Source organism: Lepisosteus platostomus, chromosome 14, assembly GCF_059453375.1.
Source record: "Lepisosteus platostomus isolate fLepPlt1 chromosome 14, fLepPlt1.hap1, whole genome shotgun sequence".
Taxonomy (NCBI): domain Eukaryota; kingdom Metazoa; phylum Chordata; class Actinopteri; order Semionotiformes; family Lepisosteidae; genus Lepisosteus; species Lepisosteus platostomus.
In genome coordinates, this window is record NC_142624.1 from 20934076 (window position 1) to 20952789 (window position 18714).

At 35.7% G+C, this 18714-nt stretch overlaps 1 protein-coding gene across 2 annotated transcripts in view; it reads left to right on the plus strand.

The window, feature by feature from the left end:
• Positions 1–18714, plus strand: part of hdac4 (histone deacetylase 4) — a 251755-nt gene that overhangs the window by 10478 nt on the left and 222563 nt on the right. For both annotated transcript variants that reach the window (XM_088604975.1, XM_088604976.1), the window contains exon 2: positions 9050–9336. In XM_088604975.1, the coding sequence (XP_088461101.1) occupies positions 9315–9336 (22 nt within the window). In that variant the 5' untranslated portion in view covers positions 9050–9314. The remainder of the gene's footprint in view (positions 1–9049; positions 9337–18714) is intronic.

Consider the following 18714-nt stretch of genomic DNA (forward strand, 5'->3'; position numbering starts at 1 on the left):
GATTGCAGCAGTACCTTGGCGGATAAAGTGGGTTCTACCTTACATGTAAATAGTTTTGAGTACCTTTGGAATAAAAAGCACTATAGAAACTATAAATAGAACTATTCACTTATGCTGAGTCTGACAGCCATATACTGCTGAAGGCTCTGTTAACATAAAACTATCTACAAGTAATCCTTTTTAACCCACTGATTGCTTTAGAGCTGATACTACTCTTAAATTAAATTGAACACCGCAATTTTTGTCTGTGAGGGTGTAAATTGTATTCATAAGAGGTGCAAATTTCGCAAGAGGATTATTCCTTTGTTTATTTTGTCATGAATAATGTTTGTTTAGAAAGCTGACCTTCAGCTTGTTGAGCTGGGGAGATGCTCGCTTGTTGATTTATTTGCCGGTATTTTCATTGTGCTCTTGTGGAAATTGATGAGAGCTCTAAATGCTAATTTACCCAAATAGTAATTTAGCGAAATGAGATAGATGGACAGTTTATAACCTTTCTTACATTATGTAATTGTCGGTTGTTGATAAATTAAGACCATTTCTATGTTACGTGAGGGGGGGACAATACAACACCATTTACGTTAAGTTAAAAAGTGCAACATTTATGATTTTTGTCACTTTTGTTAAAAATACACATGGTCAACCAAGAAAGAAGAATCTTAAATCCGATGTCAACACAAAAATACAGATCCAGTAATAGTCAGATGAACCAGATCATGGTAATGTGAAGCACAAAACGGGAAGCTTACCTTACGTTCAGAGATTGGTGATGAAGTGTCAGTGGTACATGAACTGGAATGCACTCTACAATGGAAAGGCAAATGATAAAACCAATCAAAAAGTAAGGTGGGAATTGATTAAAAACATTCTCACCTGCTTCTTTTAAGGCCTCCTTCCTTGAAGAAGCATATTGTTTTAGGCTGGGAATTGTTAAAGCCCACAAGGTTGCAGGCCACCAGGGTATAGGTGTAAGATTTGCAAATCTACAGGACAGTGTGGGGCATGTAGTAACAAGGACATTTTACATAAAAACTCATTTTTAGTATACTACCAAAGCTAGTGTGGATTACTCAGAAAATCTACTGTACTGGATATTGTGTGCGATAAGTTGGTCTTCATGAGCACTAATGCCTTCAAAATGTCAATGTACTGAGGTTTACCAGTATATATTCTTCCTGAAGCAATTAAATGAAAGTTAAACTCCACTGACATGTATTGTCCTATTGTATTTAGTCAGAGCTGCTTCCAGATTCTAATTTTTAACTTGCTTTTTATTTTTTAATTGGAGACCAGTCAATAATGGAGCTGATTTAAATGATCGGTATTTCAGTCACGCTTCAGTTAAGAATAATTACCTTCTGAAAATCTTCAATTGTTAATCTGAATAAAATCCAGTAGAGATACAGTGGTCAAAAGGGGGATTCAAGTGATATGACACTACTGGTAATGTTCTGTGTTTTTGTAGGGTATTGTAGGATATTTTACAGTATGCTGTAATATTTATTTCTGTTGGAAAGGAAAACCACTCCCACCTTAAGCTCTTTAAAAGTTCCTAACAAATGTTGGTTATTCCCCCTACATGCATGCATTAGGAGAAACAAATTGATTTAATTTTGTGAGAGCTATGTCCTACAATGTGCAGTTTCTTTTTCCTCCAGCTTTTATCTGCAGGATGTCTGCTGGTCAGATAAAATTGTAAAGAATTGTTAAATTTACAATGAATAAAAAGTATACCTGTAAAATCATGTTCACATATACTGGTGGAAATGGTTTTTATTTTTTAAAAGAACACTTTGATTTCTTTCTATGCACCTCGGTTCATTTGGTCTCAACTGGATTCAGGTGAATTAATGATTAAGCATAACCCAGATCTCTCTACAAAGTGTATTAAATCCCTCCTTTCAACCTGTAGAATAATGGAATATTTATAGAATGTGTTCTGATCATAGCTTAGCGTTCGCTTGCAGGTTCACGTTCGGTAAATACTGCATTTCATATACCTTACTTTGTTTATTGCTGTCACTGTTGAGATGCAGTCCTGACCTTTATTGTGCTGTTTAGTGCTGAGGATGTGTAGGGAAAGGAGTGCTGTGGGAATCAGCGCTCAGAGAGTCAGCTATATCCTGGGTTCAATGGGGATGCCTTCCTAAGAGTGTTATTTCTTACATATGAGCAACATGAGCCAGCAGCCATATCACCCTGCAACTCACAACTGGCAACACTGAAGCTGAGCAGGTATGAGCCTGGACATTGCCTGGATGGGAGACCTCCTGGGAAAAACTAAGGTTGCTGCTGGTAGTGGTGTTAGTGGGGCCAGCAGGGGGTGCTCATCCTGCGGTCTATGTGCGTCCTAATGCCCCAGTATAGTGACGGGGACACTGTAGTGTTAAAAAGGTGCTGTCCTTTGGATTAGACGTAAAACTGAGGTCCTGACTCTCTGTGGTCATTAAAAAACCCAGGGTGTTTCTCGAAAAGAGTAGGGGTGTAACCCCGGCGTCCTGGCCAAATTTTCCATTGGCTCTTATCAATCTTGGCCTCCTAATAATCCCCATCTATGAATTGGCTTCATCACTCTGTTCTCCTCCCCACTGATAGCTGATCTGTGGTGAACGTTCTGAACGTGGTGAAAGAGCTTTGAGTGGAGTGTCCAGAAAAACACTATATAAGTGTAAGCAATTATTATTATAACGTATGAAGGCTTCATTGATCTATCAGTATTGGCTTTAGTGATAAGATTTAAAATTTAAAATCCATTTTTACACAAGAGTTTATTTTTATTTTTAAATAATAGTTATAGAAATAAATAACATTTGGCTATGCGCCAGTGCATTTAGTCAGAGCTTGCATAGAATAAACACTGTCTGCCTTCATTGCTCCAATCCTCCAATTTGGCAGTGGTGGGAGACTGATGGGAGAATGAGCCAAGATCTGTAGGTCATCCTGAGTGGCTTTAGAGTTCTTTTTGATGAGTGATTACAAATGGCACTGGCCATACAGTAAACATGGGTGTGCCACACTCTCACTCCCGTTTTAAAGAACGGGAGAAACTTACAAGTAAGAGGAGGCCTTGTGGCCCTTCAAGCCCATTTGGTAGAATGTGTTGCTGCCCTGTCTAAGGATGGAGCTCGCAGCCTTCAGGTTGTGAGACTGAATTACTGCATACTATGTCAACAAGGCTGGGTCTTTGTGGTTTTCATTGGCTGCATGCTTTTCATTGCATTTTTGCTTTGGCAGAAAAAGTAGCAGGATGCAAAACTACAGCCAGCGCTGAGTGTGGCCTTGGTGTTTCCACTTGGCTTGTTTTTGCGTCATACACAGACATTCTGCTTTTATACAGGTGTATTTGGAGTAATTCATGTTCAGGACAAAGTACACTATGGATGTGCATACTTTGCTAAGCAAGGCAATGCTGTACTGCACAGTGCTTCAGAAAGATTTTGTGAACTGTGGTGTTTGCTAGGTTTATGGTGTGCATTTTTCCTAATCCATTTGTGCACGTAGGGGTTGGATACATTATTAGATGCAATTTGTGGTGACAAGTGTAGCAGCTTGTAGGAGTGGTTGTCAATAAAACCTGTTCTAACATTCAGCTCTCATGGAGCAAGTTGGAGTAGTGCTTTAAAAAGAAATTGAATTACTCGTGTAGAGACTTATCCTAAGAGTTTATAGAATGTGCTGACCTGCACTGTGGCCTGGATTCCTTATTTTAATCAGTTTGGGGAAAGTGTCTTTCAGATTTAGACCTATGTAACATAATCCTGAAGGTGAGTATTATTCTATACGTGGACTGGCTTTTTATGTACTTTAGTTTTCTTTGTCCTTTTAGTGGATACATTTTGATCCAGTGTTGTGTGCTACATGTTTGTGGGTTTGTTTTTTTTGCTTTAAACCAATTTAATTTGTGTCATCATTGTTCTACATTGTTGGATTGTGCCTCACACACACACACTACAATAAAAAATATGAAGACATTCTGTATTATTTTCCTCTTTTCATTGTTGCAGTTGCAGAAACTCAGTTCTGTGTTGTCCCTCTACTGAAATGTTAACCATTTTGAGTTAATAGTTAATCATGACCAAAACGTTTACCAGAAGTAGCCTAAGCATTATACTGTATGTATTCAGGAAGGAACAACTTATACTAAATATTAGCATGAGTAGTTTACATTGAGTTGCTGCGATCAGATTTTTGAAGATTCTGATAAATGTGAATTACGTTTGGGAGAAAAAATTATATATATTATGTTTTTCATGATGATAGTCATATTATGGGTGCAAAATAGTATCATGATATATTAGGATTGAGTTGAAATATCTCTGTTTAAAGTTTTTTGTTAGTTTGGACATAACATAAAAACAGTTACAAAGGAAAGGAGGACATTGACATTGACCCATCTGGCCCCTTTGCTACTTAGTAGTTAATTGATACAAGGATCTCATCCAGCTGTTTCTTTAAAGAAACCAGGGTATGAGCTTCAACAACATGGCAGGATCATTAGTTCCTTACTCCCACAGTCTAGCTTCAATTGGAATTCTTACTTGTCTTAAGACCACAGATATGTTCCACTTCTGGTGTTATGTTGGTACTGTTTCCTAACCATGAGAGCTATATAAAATATTTGACTGGAAACTATGGAATGGTTTAGCTCCAATGTATAACTGTCGTTCTCTTTTGGTAATTATTATTTCAATTATTAGTATTATTAGAGAAAATGTAAATAACTGTGACTAGATGTTTGCTTTTAATAGAAAGTTTAATTTTTTTAAATTAGCCCATCAGTGTTATCGAAGTATTACAGTGAATTATCAAATGTAATTAAAAGTACCTCTATTTTTATGTAATGTAATGGAGATGATCAGTTATTAAATATGGACAGATGCTCTTTTTCTAGCTGAAAAAACGTCACAACTCAAATATTATGAAGTGCTGACAGTCGCAGTTTCTTTAAATCACACCGAGTCCTAAATCAAGAAATTAAATTACTACAGACTATTAAAACATAATTAAAATTTTCAAGTAATGAGACACAGCAGACATTTCTTTTGTGTTTTTCTGTTGAGGAGGTCCATTTGCATGTGTGTATTGTCTTTGTATAGTGTGCAAATGAACTATCTTTAGATCACTGCTCAGATTATACATTAAACTAGTCTGTGTTTATCTGTCCAGTTCTCAACTATCTCACTTAATGCATCTGTTTACCCAAGTATGAACATTGATTTATTGACTGCTTGTAAACACCAGTCATTAATATGCCAGAGATTGCCTGGGGATTCATTTATTTGTAAAAAGTACTTGTCATCATCTTTTTGGGGGTTTTTGCCTTTTCTTAAAATTAAACATTAAATAATACAGCTTTGAGAATAGTCTTTTGTTTTTGTTTATTATAAACATTTATTTTCTAATTTTGTATGGCATGCAGAATGTTACTATGCTGTGTAGAGTTTATATAATAAATTCTACAGTATAAGACAATGATGGAATCTGGATTACATCATTTAACATACTTCTATGCATTTGTACAGTCCAGGTTTAAAAGCTGATAACCTTTTGCAGAATCTTTTGGCATGAACAGGAAAGTTAGTTTTTGAAAATTAAGAATTTTAACTGTGGCTCCGATAAGAATATGGATTTGTGCATTTGGTATGTAGTGAGGATGGGAAAAATCAGCTTTTAATAAAATATATCGGAGGTGTTAGGCTAATTGTTTCACAGAATCAGTTTGCCTTTTCTTTTCAATCCTTGTTTAAAGGATTTGACCTTTAAAAATAATTAGAACATGTTAACCCCAATAATTCTTCATTAAAGGCAAGGTCCTCTTAAAGACTACTGCAATCATGGAGGAGCAGGTAGAAAAATCACTAGGTGACACGGTAAGGTCATCCCCAAACTCAACCATGGCTTAGCCAACAAATGCAGATGCCATGTGAATTCTGAATCTAGCCTGGGCATGTGATAAAGAATTATGAGTCCAAAGAGTATTTTTAACAGTTTGTTTTTAAATGTTATATAGGTAAAATTAAATCATGGGTTGTGTTGTTGTTGGCAATTTTGTTTCCACATGGCTTAATCAGAATAAATTAAAAATATACAAAAATGAGTAGATACAGTGAGTAGATACAATGCTTTTAACCACACCTTGGGCAACTGTTTGCACAAACAACTCCCAGTGGCTACCCACAACCACACTCAATTATCTTGTCATTTTAAATTGTAGGCAAATGTTACATTAAAAATAATAAATGTTGAAGGAATTAATGCAGCAGCTTAAGTTTGCAGTAGCTTTATAAATACATGTAGAGTACTCTAGGGTACACTTGCCATATATATATATAAACAGTATCAACAGATTCATAGTTGGTTTTTGTAAAAATAACAATCATTTTCATTGTTTCAGTCAGGTAATGTTTTGATTTGCTTTAGTATTGAGTGAAATGCAAAACTACTTTGAACAGGTATTGCTCTAGAGTTTAATAAAAAGTACATTTTTGATAATGCATTTCATTTTTCATTTTCAATATTATCTTAAAGTAACTGCTAAATTATAACAAATTGCTCTAATAGAGGGTGTACTACCACTGCCCTACAGTTCTGAAATGTGCACTGTAATATTGAAGTACATAAAATAATCCTTAGAAACAAAAATTACTGAATGTACTGAATATCACCAAATTTCTTTTCACTTCTTTTCAAGGAGCTGCAGGGTTTAAAATTCCCACTGTTTAGTGAGCTTTACAGAACGTTTAACAATCATAAATCTTATTAGATTACATAGTATAATCATATGACTATACAGTATAGGTCATACAGTGTTGTTCTGTGGAAGTTAGTAGAAGTTTCATAGGACAGTGGATGTTTTGTTGAACTTTTTAGCATTCATCGACATTAATCGGTTTGAGTCTCTATCAAAATATGTACTTTTTGTTTTCTGAAAATAGTCACACGGACAGTCATAGTGAATACGACTAAATGCAACATTTGCTATATTGTTAAATGTACATTTTCTGGTTTGTATACTGTTAGTTCATTCACAGTCCAAATGCATGGAAGACCAGGTATTCTGGCATTGTACTGAGCATTTTTCCTTCACGTAGATATTAAGATTATCTGTTGTTGTTTTTTATTTTACAAGTTTTGCTACACATCTTGCACAGTGGCTTGTTTCGTTTCAGTAATGAGAGGAAGCATGATGGGTAAGTAAAGAAGAGTGCATCAGTAACGAACAAGAGGCTTCATCCCCCTCTAGAAATAAGCAGATGTTTACTGTTACATAACAGTGCTAAGCTGTCAGAAGCTATTCATGCAGGCAGCTTTGCAGAGCCATCACTAAATTCTGAGCTGATTGTGAGCTCGTTGTTTGCCTGTCAAATCTGTCAGTGCTGAGTACTTGCAATGCACAGAGGACATGGAAGTATTGTATTCCCTCTTTTGAAACAAATTTATTTGTTTTCGTATTTACTGGTAATTACCTTGGAACGTGTTGCTCAGCACACCGTACTTTTGCTCTCTGCAGATATATGCAATGTATCTGATTAGATGTTACAGTGCTGTTGTCATTTTAAAATAGTTCAAATGTGGTCATGGATAGTTTAGTTAACTGTTTTACACTGATGAAAACTAATGTCCCTTTACCTACACCTTAAAATATCTGAGGTGACTCTGTGTGCAACAAATACTTCTAAATGACTTTTTGTTTTAAACTTCCTTCCAGTTTGTCCTAGTACAGTATACAATAGATATTTTAATGAACATTTTAGTTTCTTAGTAAAGTAGGATCTACAGTTCATTTACAAGATTCAGTGCAGTGGATGTCCATATTTATTTGTGAAAGTTTAAACAGTAACATGTTTTTGTTACCAAATGTAGTTCTAATGCCTTAGAACAGGAATCCCAGTCTTGGTTCTCAAGTGCAACAGACCAACCAGGTCAATCTCTTTATATTAGAGGTTTAAAACGTGTGGAAAGCTAAAGATTGGTTTTATGAAGGAATGTTCTGACAATTCTAACTTGTTTCCATGTCTAAGGGTGCTGATCTGAAATTGCTGAAGTGTGGTCCTCTTTGCCCAGTCCTGTGTTACTGTGCCACATATGCAGTATTACCTTTTTAGATTTGTAAAAACACATTTGGATTTTAAGTCTTAGTTGGCATGATTTTTTTGTTGGTACGAAGGTTATATAATGTGTTGTATAATGTTGTAAGTTTGGAAAAATTAGAAAGATACGCTCTTCTGAAACAGTTCTTAAATACACCCCAAACCGTTCATCATAAAATATTTTTTTACTCAAATATGCAGAAGTTCCAAAATTAACAAACTTTCAGTAATATTCTACAAGAATGAATTGAAAATGTGCACCTTAGTCACTTGACTGGGCACAGATGTTGCAATTAATTCAGTCTTTATGGTGTACCTCTTCATATGTTGTGATTGATCCCTGGAGATGCAAATTAAATGTGACTGTGCCGAAAAAGTCTTTTAATAGTAATAATAATAAATAATAAAAAATTATAATAAACTATAGAGCGGCTCCAGTAAGTTCTAATTATTTTTTTTAAAAAGCTTAGGATTCAAAATAATTTAAGTAGCCGCTAAAGGGTCTAGTAAAGATAAAAGGGGTTGTCACAATATTTTTCATAACTTTAACACTTTTGTTCATCCCCCGGCACAAAAAAAGATTAACTGGTTCTTATTGCATGTCAAAAGAAAAAAAAAAGTATAGTATTCCTATTTGAAGCATCATCCGAAAAAAGCAAGATGCAGTTTGCCATATGAGAAAAGGAGTACTATGGTATCCATTTTTTGAAGGCAAATGGGCTTGGAATTTGGGACTGGTTGTGAGTTCGCATCTTTGCTGAGGATCTGCTATTATACCGTCAGAAAGGTACTTCACTCAGATTGCTCCAGTTAAACTCCCTGCTCTGTAAATGGGTACTCTGCAGATTGTCACTGTAAATACAGATTTGTTTTCAATTAACTTAAAGTTCAATGAAGGTGTATATATTTAAATCCCCACTCTCTTAACCCAGTTTGTTTCTCTGTTTTTCTGAATGCAGGTTAGCAGTTGTGAAAACGGTCCAAAATTTAAAACAAAGGCAGTCCTTGGACTGTTTTTACTTGGAGCGGATTACCAGTGCGCTGAGGACGACGTCTCTTTGGAGTTTATACAGCGGATGGTGTCCACCTCCTATGTCTCCAAGGAGCACTGAGGCTCTCTGAGGTTATCTTGTCTGCTGGGCTGCTCCCCCTTCCCCTGCCCCCGTCCACTCTAAAGGTTGCCCTCACAGTGGAATCAGCAGTCTACAGGACACAACCTCTACAATGAGCTCCAAAAACCATCCAGGTAAGACTTCCCTCCTGTGGTGACCTTGGCTTCCCAAATGTCACATTCTATTAAGTTAACATGTTAGTGTTTCAGGTGGGCAACTGCGTCAGCATGCGTAGGCTGCAAAGGAAAAAGTAATAGGTTTATTCCATGCTGAAAAGAGAAGAAAGAAAATGCAACGATTCGGCCGTGGAGCCTTCTTCGGGTCACACCTAGATAAACCTATCACTTGTTCCCATGTTAGTGTTTCTATCATTAGTGAAGATCATTACAAGCACATATAATCCTTTTTTCATCATCGTTACTTTCATCCTTAATTTCTTATGAATACAGAAATGCCTTGTTGATGTGAAACACGTGCCTCTTTGACACAAGATGGGTTTTACATTTGGTTTAGCAGTGAGCTTATGCTAATGACAAACCAAGGGCTGTGCTACAAAGTAAGGGGCCTCTTTTGTTCATGTTTTTAAATTTGTGTAATTGCACTTGTGCTTTAAATCATTTCATTGGCATTTTGAAGCAAAGTGCTTGTGGTTTGTTGCGCTTTGAAACTCCACATGCAAGTTACAGTGTAGACGTAACCCAGTACGCTATTCTCCAATACCAATTGGTTAATTGAATACAGTTGTTTCTGGTTTGGTAGCCTTTTTACAATTTTCTTTCAAAACAGCAAAGTAGATAAAGATCTTTTATTGCATTTATACAAAAAAATATTTTTTGTTTTTATGATCTGTACCGTTTCTGTGCTCTGTTTCTCATGTTTGGTGAAAACTGTACAAATCTTTTGTTTGCATAATGTCTGCAAGACATATGTTTCTGTATTGGTCTGAGTACAATGGAGCATATTTTATTGTGGGATAGATATTTAGTCTGTATCACCCCAGGCATTAAAATGGACAACACACATATTTATTAAGTTTCACTGCATTTAGGCTTGGGAGTGCCTCCCTCACCCTAATCCCACTGCAGGGTGTTTTTCTAGAAGCCACGGTGGCTGAGTGTTTGAATTTCGCCTCTCACTACATTTCCTTGCACTATATTGTGTAAAGAAAAATAAAATATCATTTTCACACTCTCCTTAATAATGACATAGTACGTGTACTTTCACAGATCATACGTTTTGCATGCTATATGTTGTTCTGTGTGTGTTCTTATCTTCTTAAGGTATACAGTATTACTTTTGACATTTTATACTGTAAATCATCTATTTTTGGCTAAAGAAGTAAATATGACATACATGTTTTTCACGTGGATTAGTTCATGGTAAATGGAAGTCTGGGGATATCACTAATGGTAATTGCTCTATTTAACATAAGGCTATAAAATCTTAATAAATAAGGCAGTGCTTTCTCAAAGCAGGCATCATTGATTTTGCATCATTTTAAATGGTTAATCATAAAATGTTCGCTAACATTGATAGACCCTTATTTTTTATTACTTGGTTCGTGCATTGATTAAGTCTCCTTTTATGTGAATGATAAAATATAAATTACGTTGAGCTTTTGGCGGCTGCTGTGCACATGACCATTTTTAGTTAGGTAATTGAATCACCTACGAGCCATTCTGTGATCGGACTCACAGTGCTGTGCAGATTTAATCAGAATTATATTTTTTGTTAAAGTATGCCTAAAGCATACTTTTAGACATTTGTGATGCAATAATGGACACCTTCTTTTTTTTGTAGGTTGTTCATTATGGAATTCTGTGTTCTCTAAAATTTGTCACTTCTGCCATTCTGAAGGATAGTAGGTCAAAATGGAGTGGTAATGTGGCACTTCATTGGTCTATTTTCAATCCCCCAGTATATCTTGTTTTCTCCAGAGAATTATTGGGCTTGTGTTGCCTTTCTATTAAAGTCTTTGCTGGCTTGTTTCAGATTAATCCAAGGTTGTTTTAATGGCTTAATGAGTTTCCTCATCAAGTTTGAATTGAGACTATGATGTCACAGATGCTGTTCTAATAGGTTTAGTGTTATAAGTAGGGACAGGTTACAAAAGCACCAAGTATATTAATCCACTTTAAAGGGATCAGGATCCTTAATCTTTGTTAACTCATTTGTCTGCTTGAATATTTTCCTTAAGGCACATTTTTTAAATGTACAATGTTTTATCTAAAACATTACACAATTAATTGATGTAGATCAAAAACCTTTGCCTTTTTGTTCCAAATGTAAAATAGCTCTGCTAAATAATTAACATTTCAACCCCTCTAGAAATGCAAATCAGATTTAAGATGAACATTGCATAGGTGTTTATTTTGTATGTTTTCAATGTGATATTGTGGATTGTTTCTAAAAAAAAAAAGTTCCTGACAAGTTTAAAAGTCACATGTGGTATGGCTCATGGTGTCTTCAGGTCTATATGTCAGTGATCAATTATTTGTTTTCTACCATTACTCAAAAACAAATGTGCTAATGTTGCTGGAAGAAGTATTGCACAGTTCCACGTGAATTCAAGATAGATATAGATGTAGCAGGATTTAAGCAATGTTTGTCATATGAGGATAACCATTATCATATTTGAAGATAATGTGGTGGATATAATTGAATGTTGCTGTCACTTTAACAATGGGTGGTGTACAGGTATCAAAATGTAGTTAACATAGGTGTGCTGTGTGTTTGTCATCAGCAAAAACAAACTGATTTCCAAAACTCCCTCCAATTACATTGTTGTAGCCAAGAAAATCATGTTTAATATTTACCATTTAACGTTTCTCCTGTTGTGGTATACTGTGTATTCACCAGATATGGTGGCAAATCTATCGGAAAGTTAGTCCTTTTGAATGTGATGGTATTACACTACATCCCAATGAGTGGGTCTTGGTCACTCATGAGTTCTTATAGCGCTGTTCTAGTCTGATGAAGGTGAATGGATGGATTTTTAATGCCTTAGGAATTTTGTTTAATATTCCTGCTAGCCACTATCCCAGAGTGTATTTCTTCCCTTTTTCACTAAGGCATGGAATCATTGCGTATTTTTTAAAACCATCCACCTGTGGGCCTTTCATTCATATTACATGAATATCGTATATAACAATTACTCAAAAGCACTTTTTTATTTTGTTTTATTCCACACTTTTTCTAATGTTGTGCACTGGAGGCAGAGGGAGCTTTTCTTTTTCTAATATCACTTCTTAATGTTAAATTCAGTTAGGACAGTAAGTGTGGCCTAATTTGTGGTGTAACATGTTATTGTTTTAAAGTTTACATTTAAATGAAATCAACTTTCACTGCTACCCACTGGAGAAAGGAAACTTAAATAGAAGATGTAAAGCCCAGCGTGCTTTGAGGGTGGATACATTCCAAAATACAACCAGTCTTTGTCTGGTAGTTGGTATTGTTCACTTTATATTGTTAATTCTGTATTGTCTGCTTGGCAGTTGAATAGAAAGGTGGGTATAGGTTGACTAATTGGTCTTAGCAGAAAAGCAGTTACCAGCTTTTAAATTGCAAGTAGTCCATTAGAAAATTAACACAAAACAGAATCCCAAAAAAGTGTAAAATCTTATAAGATATAGGATCACTTTATTGGCCACATACAATTTCTTGCATTAGGAATTTATTTTCGCATACCCCAATTTGCTCTCCATGAAACACACGGACAGGGAGAGAAGCTTGGGGTCAGAGCACAGGGGCAGGCATTTATATGGCACCCCTGGAGCAGCTGAGGTTAAGGGCCATGGTCAGGGGCCCAGCGGAGTAGGATTCCTCTGCCGGCTGTGGGATATGAACAGGCAACCTTCCAGCCACAGGCACAGATCCTTAGCTACAGAGCCACCGCACTGTGTATAACCTTGCTACCGTAAAAAAAGTATATTATTCAAGAAAAATGAACACTTGTGATTTCCAAGCCTGCAATTTATAGTTCTCATGTCAGAAATATGAAACATTTTCAATGGTTCATAACATTTTATTGCGATTTCAATGTTGGATTTCGTATCAACGTATTTTATGGATTTCTATCATTGTAAAGAGTAATCTGAGAATATGACAGAGCTACAGTATATTATATAAAATCTGTACAGCGTTGTGGAGTTTTTAAAGTTTGTAGATAATTGACCCATATCACGTTATATTTATTTGTTAATTTAATTAACTACATTTTCCAGTCTGAGACAGTCTCTTTAGAGGTTTTGTTGTTGGCAGAAATACAGGAAGGAATCAACGGAGACATGACAACAGTGATAAATAACTCATGAGTATCAAAACGTGACTATTACTGCTGAAAGCCCACACTCAAGCCTTTAGCTCATTAATCATGCTGTGTTCTAGGGAAGAGGAAAACTAGTGATATTGTTTACTTGTTTGTGTAGGACTAATTAGAATTCATATTGTTAATATTGTTAATGCAACAAAACATGCCTTTTTTTAAAAGTGAGAATGTTATTATTCCTCTACAGTTGTATAGTTAATTGTTCCTAAACTGGAACCGGTGCTCTAAAAGAACACTGAAGAAACGTGGAAATCAGATTGTAGATTGTAGAAAAATACAAACCCTGTACTACTTCTGACCCATTTTTGGTGTAACGGAATTGTAACATTGTTTGTTTTTAAAAAATGCTGGTTGGCTTTTATGCAATTATTTCTCCACATGCTGTGTTTAGCTACTGTGTCTTGGCTGTTGGCCATATTAAACACTTCAGTAATCCCTGTCATTTGTGCCTACTAACTGTAGCTGCATTGCAGGCCAAACGGGATTTTCAAAAGCTCTGCAAGTATGGCACAACTCTAATTACCCCATATAACTTGCTTCATCTTTTTTCTTCAGTTTCTTTTAAAGTAATTGTTCCAACAGGTGTAAGTGTCCGCTTGTCCACATTGTTAAAAGAGGATATACGGTACTACTTAAGTGCACCTTTGAACTGTTTCAAAGACGTATTGTGACCTGGCTTAGTTTTTTTCTTACAAATAGTCAGAGGGATTGGCAGTCAAAAAAGTCTTTCCATCTTATTAAAGAGATATCTTGGTCCTTTCCTTATTTTCTGGTTCTCTCCTAGTATTCTATTTTAGGATTTCTGTCTTGCTAGAAAACCCAAAAGAAAGTTCTTTTTGGGACAGATATGAACAGTTCAATGATTGCTTTTGCTTACTTTGTGTGTTTGTGTACAGAAGGACTGCTTTCCCGAAAATGTCTGTGATGATTTAGGTTCCTGGTATGACCTTTAACATTTCACACTATGTGTTCTGTCAGTGTTACAAGGACCAAAACTATAAATGAAAACATTTCCATCCAATATACAGCTTTCCTTTCTTAAAGAATCATTTGACAGTGGACTTTCACATTAGGCTAAATAATACCATACTAACTTCATTTAGTCATAGGTAGAAATGCAGTACAGAACTTGCTAACACCTGCAACTCATTATGTAGCTTTAATTATTGTAACAGGTTCCTTTCTCTCTTTTTCTGTTAACATTGGGTCATTTAAAGCCTCTTAAAGCGTGTCAAGAAATTCCAAAGTACATGTGCTCCAAGGATGTGAAACATAAGTGTGCTAAGCAGACCAAATTAAGGTCTTTTCAGCATTTTTAGAAACAGACTTGCTGAGGAAAATGTTTTTCCATGTGTAAATTTCTTTAGTCATCTCTTTAGAGATCATGCAGTTTTAGTTCAGATGATCAGTGTTAAAGTAGCTAGTTTTCTCTGTTGTAGATAATCTAGACGTGCACACATATGGAAGTCCATAGTCATAACTTTTCCTACAATATTAATTTACATTTCTTTTTATTTCTACACTTTATTTTACAGATTTTAAAAATAAACTGTTTTGTCAGCAATTCCAATTTAAATTTAAATAACTTGCAAACTTCATTTGGTTTGCTTTAGGCTGATTATAATCAATTATAATATAGTATATAAATAAACAAAATACTATAGGAAAGCTGTTCACTAGGTCTCAGGATTACAGATGGCTTGGTTGTTACTTAATCTTTTTAGTGTTAGTGTTCTTCCTGCATATTTATATTTTGCTTCTGGCTTTTAACACACCTTTCTACCAAAGTCAGATTAAAAAATGCCCTTCAAAATATCCATTGCTTGCTCATAATTTAATGTTGGGGAAATAAAGCTTTGGAAGCCATGAGAGGTGGTAGAGAAGTCTGAGCTCTGAGGAGGATGTTTAAATGAACTCTTGATGTTATGCATAAAGGGTTTTTTGTTACAGAATCCTGTTAAAGCAACGGGGTGTTCTATTTGACTTTAATGAAGGCACAGCTCCAGTAATTAATTACTTTCTTCAGGAATGTTGCGTAACGTCTGTTTGAAATTTGGAGTCTTGAAGATCTGATGTTGACCAGGTGATTTGATTGCTTTCCTAAGGTAGTGGTACTGCTTGGATTTCTCATTTTCCTCAAATCTTAATCTCCTTCTTGTTCCCAGAACCATGTAGTATGGTCTGTAGTTCGTCTTTTTCAATAGAGCCCTACCTGCCTGGAGCAGCTGGATTGTAATAATAAATAGCATTTATTATAGCACTCTATATCACGCAGGATCCTAAAGCACTTCACAGATGGGAGTGGATCTACTTAATTCACCACTGAAGTGCAGTACATGACCCACTTGGGTGAAATATGGCGGCCAATTTGTGATAGCAGCCACACTACAAAGTAGATCGGGTAGAGAAATGTGAAAATGCTTCACCGGTTGAATTAAGAGAGACTTTAGTTAGGCTAGATTGTATAATTTCACCAGGGCACTAGGTGTAATAATGCTTACTCCTACAAACAGTGATACAGGATTTTCATAATGTTCGGGTATCCACTAACTCGGTTTAATGTCCCATCTGAAGTACAGCATCATTTATTGTGTTTTGCTCAGATATGGTCAGTCACTCTACTAGGGTATTGGGTGTTTCAGTTTGGTTTTCTTGGTTTTTCTCAATTCAGTTTTGGGAAGTCTATTATTCTTTGGAAATTAGAATAGTGGAGGTTCCATTATTGAACAAACTTTGCTTAATTTCTGAGATCTGATTAGAAGCTGGTATCATTGCAGTTATTGAATGGTGGTAAAGCACTGGCCATCTGCCCTTGACAGTCCCTGTATACTAGAAATATCTACCATGAGAAGGTAAGCAGTTGGAACACTTGCTTTCGGAGGCTTCACTGCATTGTCACTGAAAGCGAGATCCTGTTTTCAAAAGCAGTTTGGTTATGACAGACCTTTAATAAAATTATATCCTGGAGTTATTAAAAAGAGTTGGCTGTCTGTTTTCTGCAATCTCAAAGATGAGAGCAGTATGAGTGACCTCATTAAAGCTTGTCATGTTCTTCTGACTAGGCTATTTCTAATTTTATTTGTCATGAAGAATTGTCATTGCTTGTTCACTGAGCTAAAATCGCACATGCATACAGGGAACACGTTCGAGATGCCAGTTAATCTAAATAACGTGAACTGTAGAAGGAAACCAGCAATGTACAACTTTACTTAACAGAACTTTTCACTAATCTGCTTTTTTTAAGTACAGAAGGATTTAGGGGCACATGTCAAAGCTAATATTTTCTATGCAAAAGTTATAGATCTGTTGTGTTCTTTATTACACAACATTTTCAAAAGGCAGTGAATGTGAGGGTGATTTTTTCTTTGATTGGTAACTGTCCCCTGTAAAATGAGACACTTAAGGGTAACTGAATATTCAGAAAGCTATATTGATGTCTTTCATTTGCATTCTTCCCTCTTTGCTCCTGAGTCTAGTTTGTTTAAACTATTGTGTGAAGCTGCTCAAGCCGACCAGCTTGACACCAAAATGCTAGTGAAACCAACATTACTCACTCCCCTGGTTTTCTCATATTATGTATTTTAGACTCCATTCAGCCCTTTGTGGCTACAGGGAGCCATGGATCACTGCTTCAGTCTTTTAACCTTGCTGATCTATTTGTTTCAACAGTTAACCTAGTGGCCAATGTCTTTCTGTGCAACTTTTCTCCTCTTATTTAATTTTTTCCCCCCAGTTACCTTCCAAGTTTCCTTTTAGAGAAGTAGACTCATTGGAGAATCAGGATAGTATTCCTGATTAGGAAGCAGTCTGGGCTATTTGTGACAACTTATCAGTGATTCTACATGTAGTCTTCTCCCATCCCTCTGTTGTGTTCCTGGTACCGGTCCACATTTGTTCTGGGAGCGCTCTGTGCGAGAGCGCTTTTGTGTGTTTGATTAATGTGCTTTTAGATGTGACTGCACTGAGCCCTTGATGGCTTCTTTCCATGATAATTCCAATCATGATATTGTGCCTCAAGAGTTATAAAAACTCTTGAGGCACAACGTCTTTTGTTTAAAGGTCTAAGCCAAAATATCTATTTGGTGAGGCTGGCTAGAGGCTGATATACTGTATCTTTGAATTGCACTTGATTGTATTTGTTTGCTGAAAGTGGTCTTATGGAAAGAACTAGAGCTAGTTTAGAGCCTACATTTTTCTAGTGCCAGTTCAGATGCTTGCTTTCTTCTGGAAAATGTATTTATATTTAAGCCCATATCCATATTTTTTTCTTTTTTCTTCACACTCCTATTTTCTATGCTTTTTGGTAAAGTATTTGTTATGTGTTCCTCTGTTTTTTTACAAAAATTAAAACATACTCACCAATACGTTTCAGAAATCCCCTTTGTAGTCTGAAAATATCACAGAATTCAAAACATGGACATAGAAGTTGTTTAATAATGTTATTTTAATCGTATTGATGTGCCATTAATGATTTTTAATTAATACATTCTTATCTGGTCTTAATTTTAAGTTTAGTATTTCCTTTGATGTTCTGCAAGCTGCAATATTTGTTTATTTAGCGTTGGTTGCAGAATATGAAGTCCAGGTCTAAGTGTATTACTTTGCAGCTGAGGGAGGTTATAGTTTCGTTGTAGAACAGCTTGCAGTGTTCATGCACTAGCAATGAAGTGGCAAATTCAGGTCTTTCATGGGGTGATAAGGGCCCTTAGAATTGCACAGTAAATTGAATTATTTCTGTGCATGAGAGACTTTTATAAAACATTATTTTAGAACTCCAAAAAATGTAGGATGAAAGTAAGCGTATTATTGCAAAGATGTATACATGGGCTTTCCAGAAAGTCGCTGTATTATGCAAGTCTGATTTTAAAACTATTTTAGAATTTAACTTTAATATTTGTATCTCATCGTTTGTATATGTAATGCTTTCACAGATGCATTCAGTAGTATATGACACATGGCTATACTTTTTGCACCGAAAAATTGTTGGTTAAGATGGAACGTCAACATTTCAGCAATGTAATAACTGATGACAGATGTTGAAACATTTTACAAAACTGGAAAAAAAAACTCTTCATAGAATTCAACTTTTAGGTTTGTGCATCAGGAAATCAGTGTGTAGATCATTATCTTTTCCAAAAGACTGACATTTGGTTGTTCAGTGCTCTAAATATAGAAATGTGTGCAA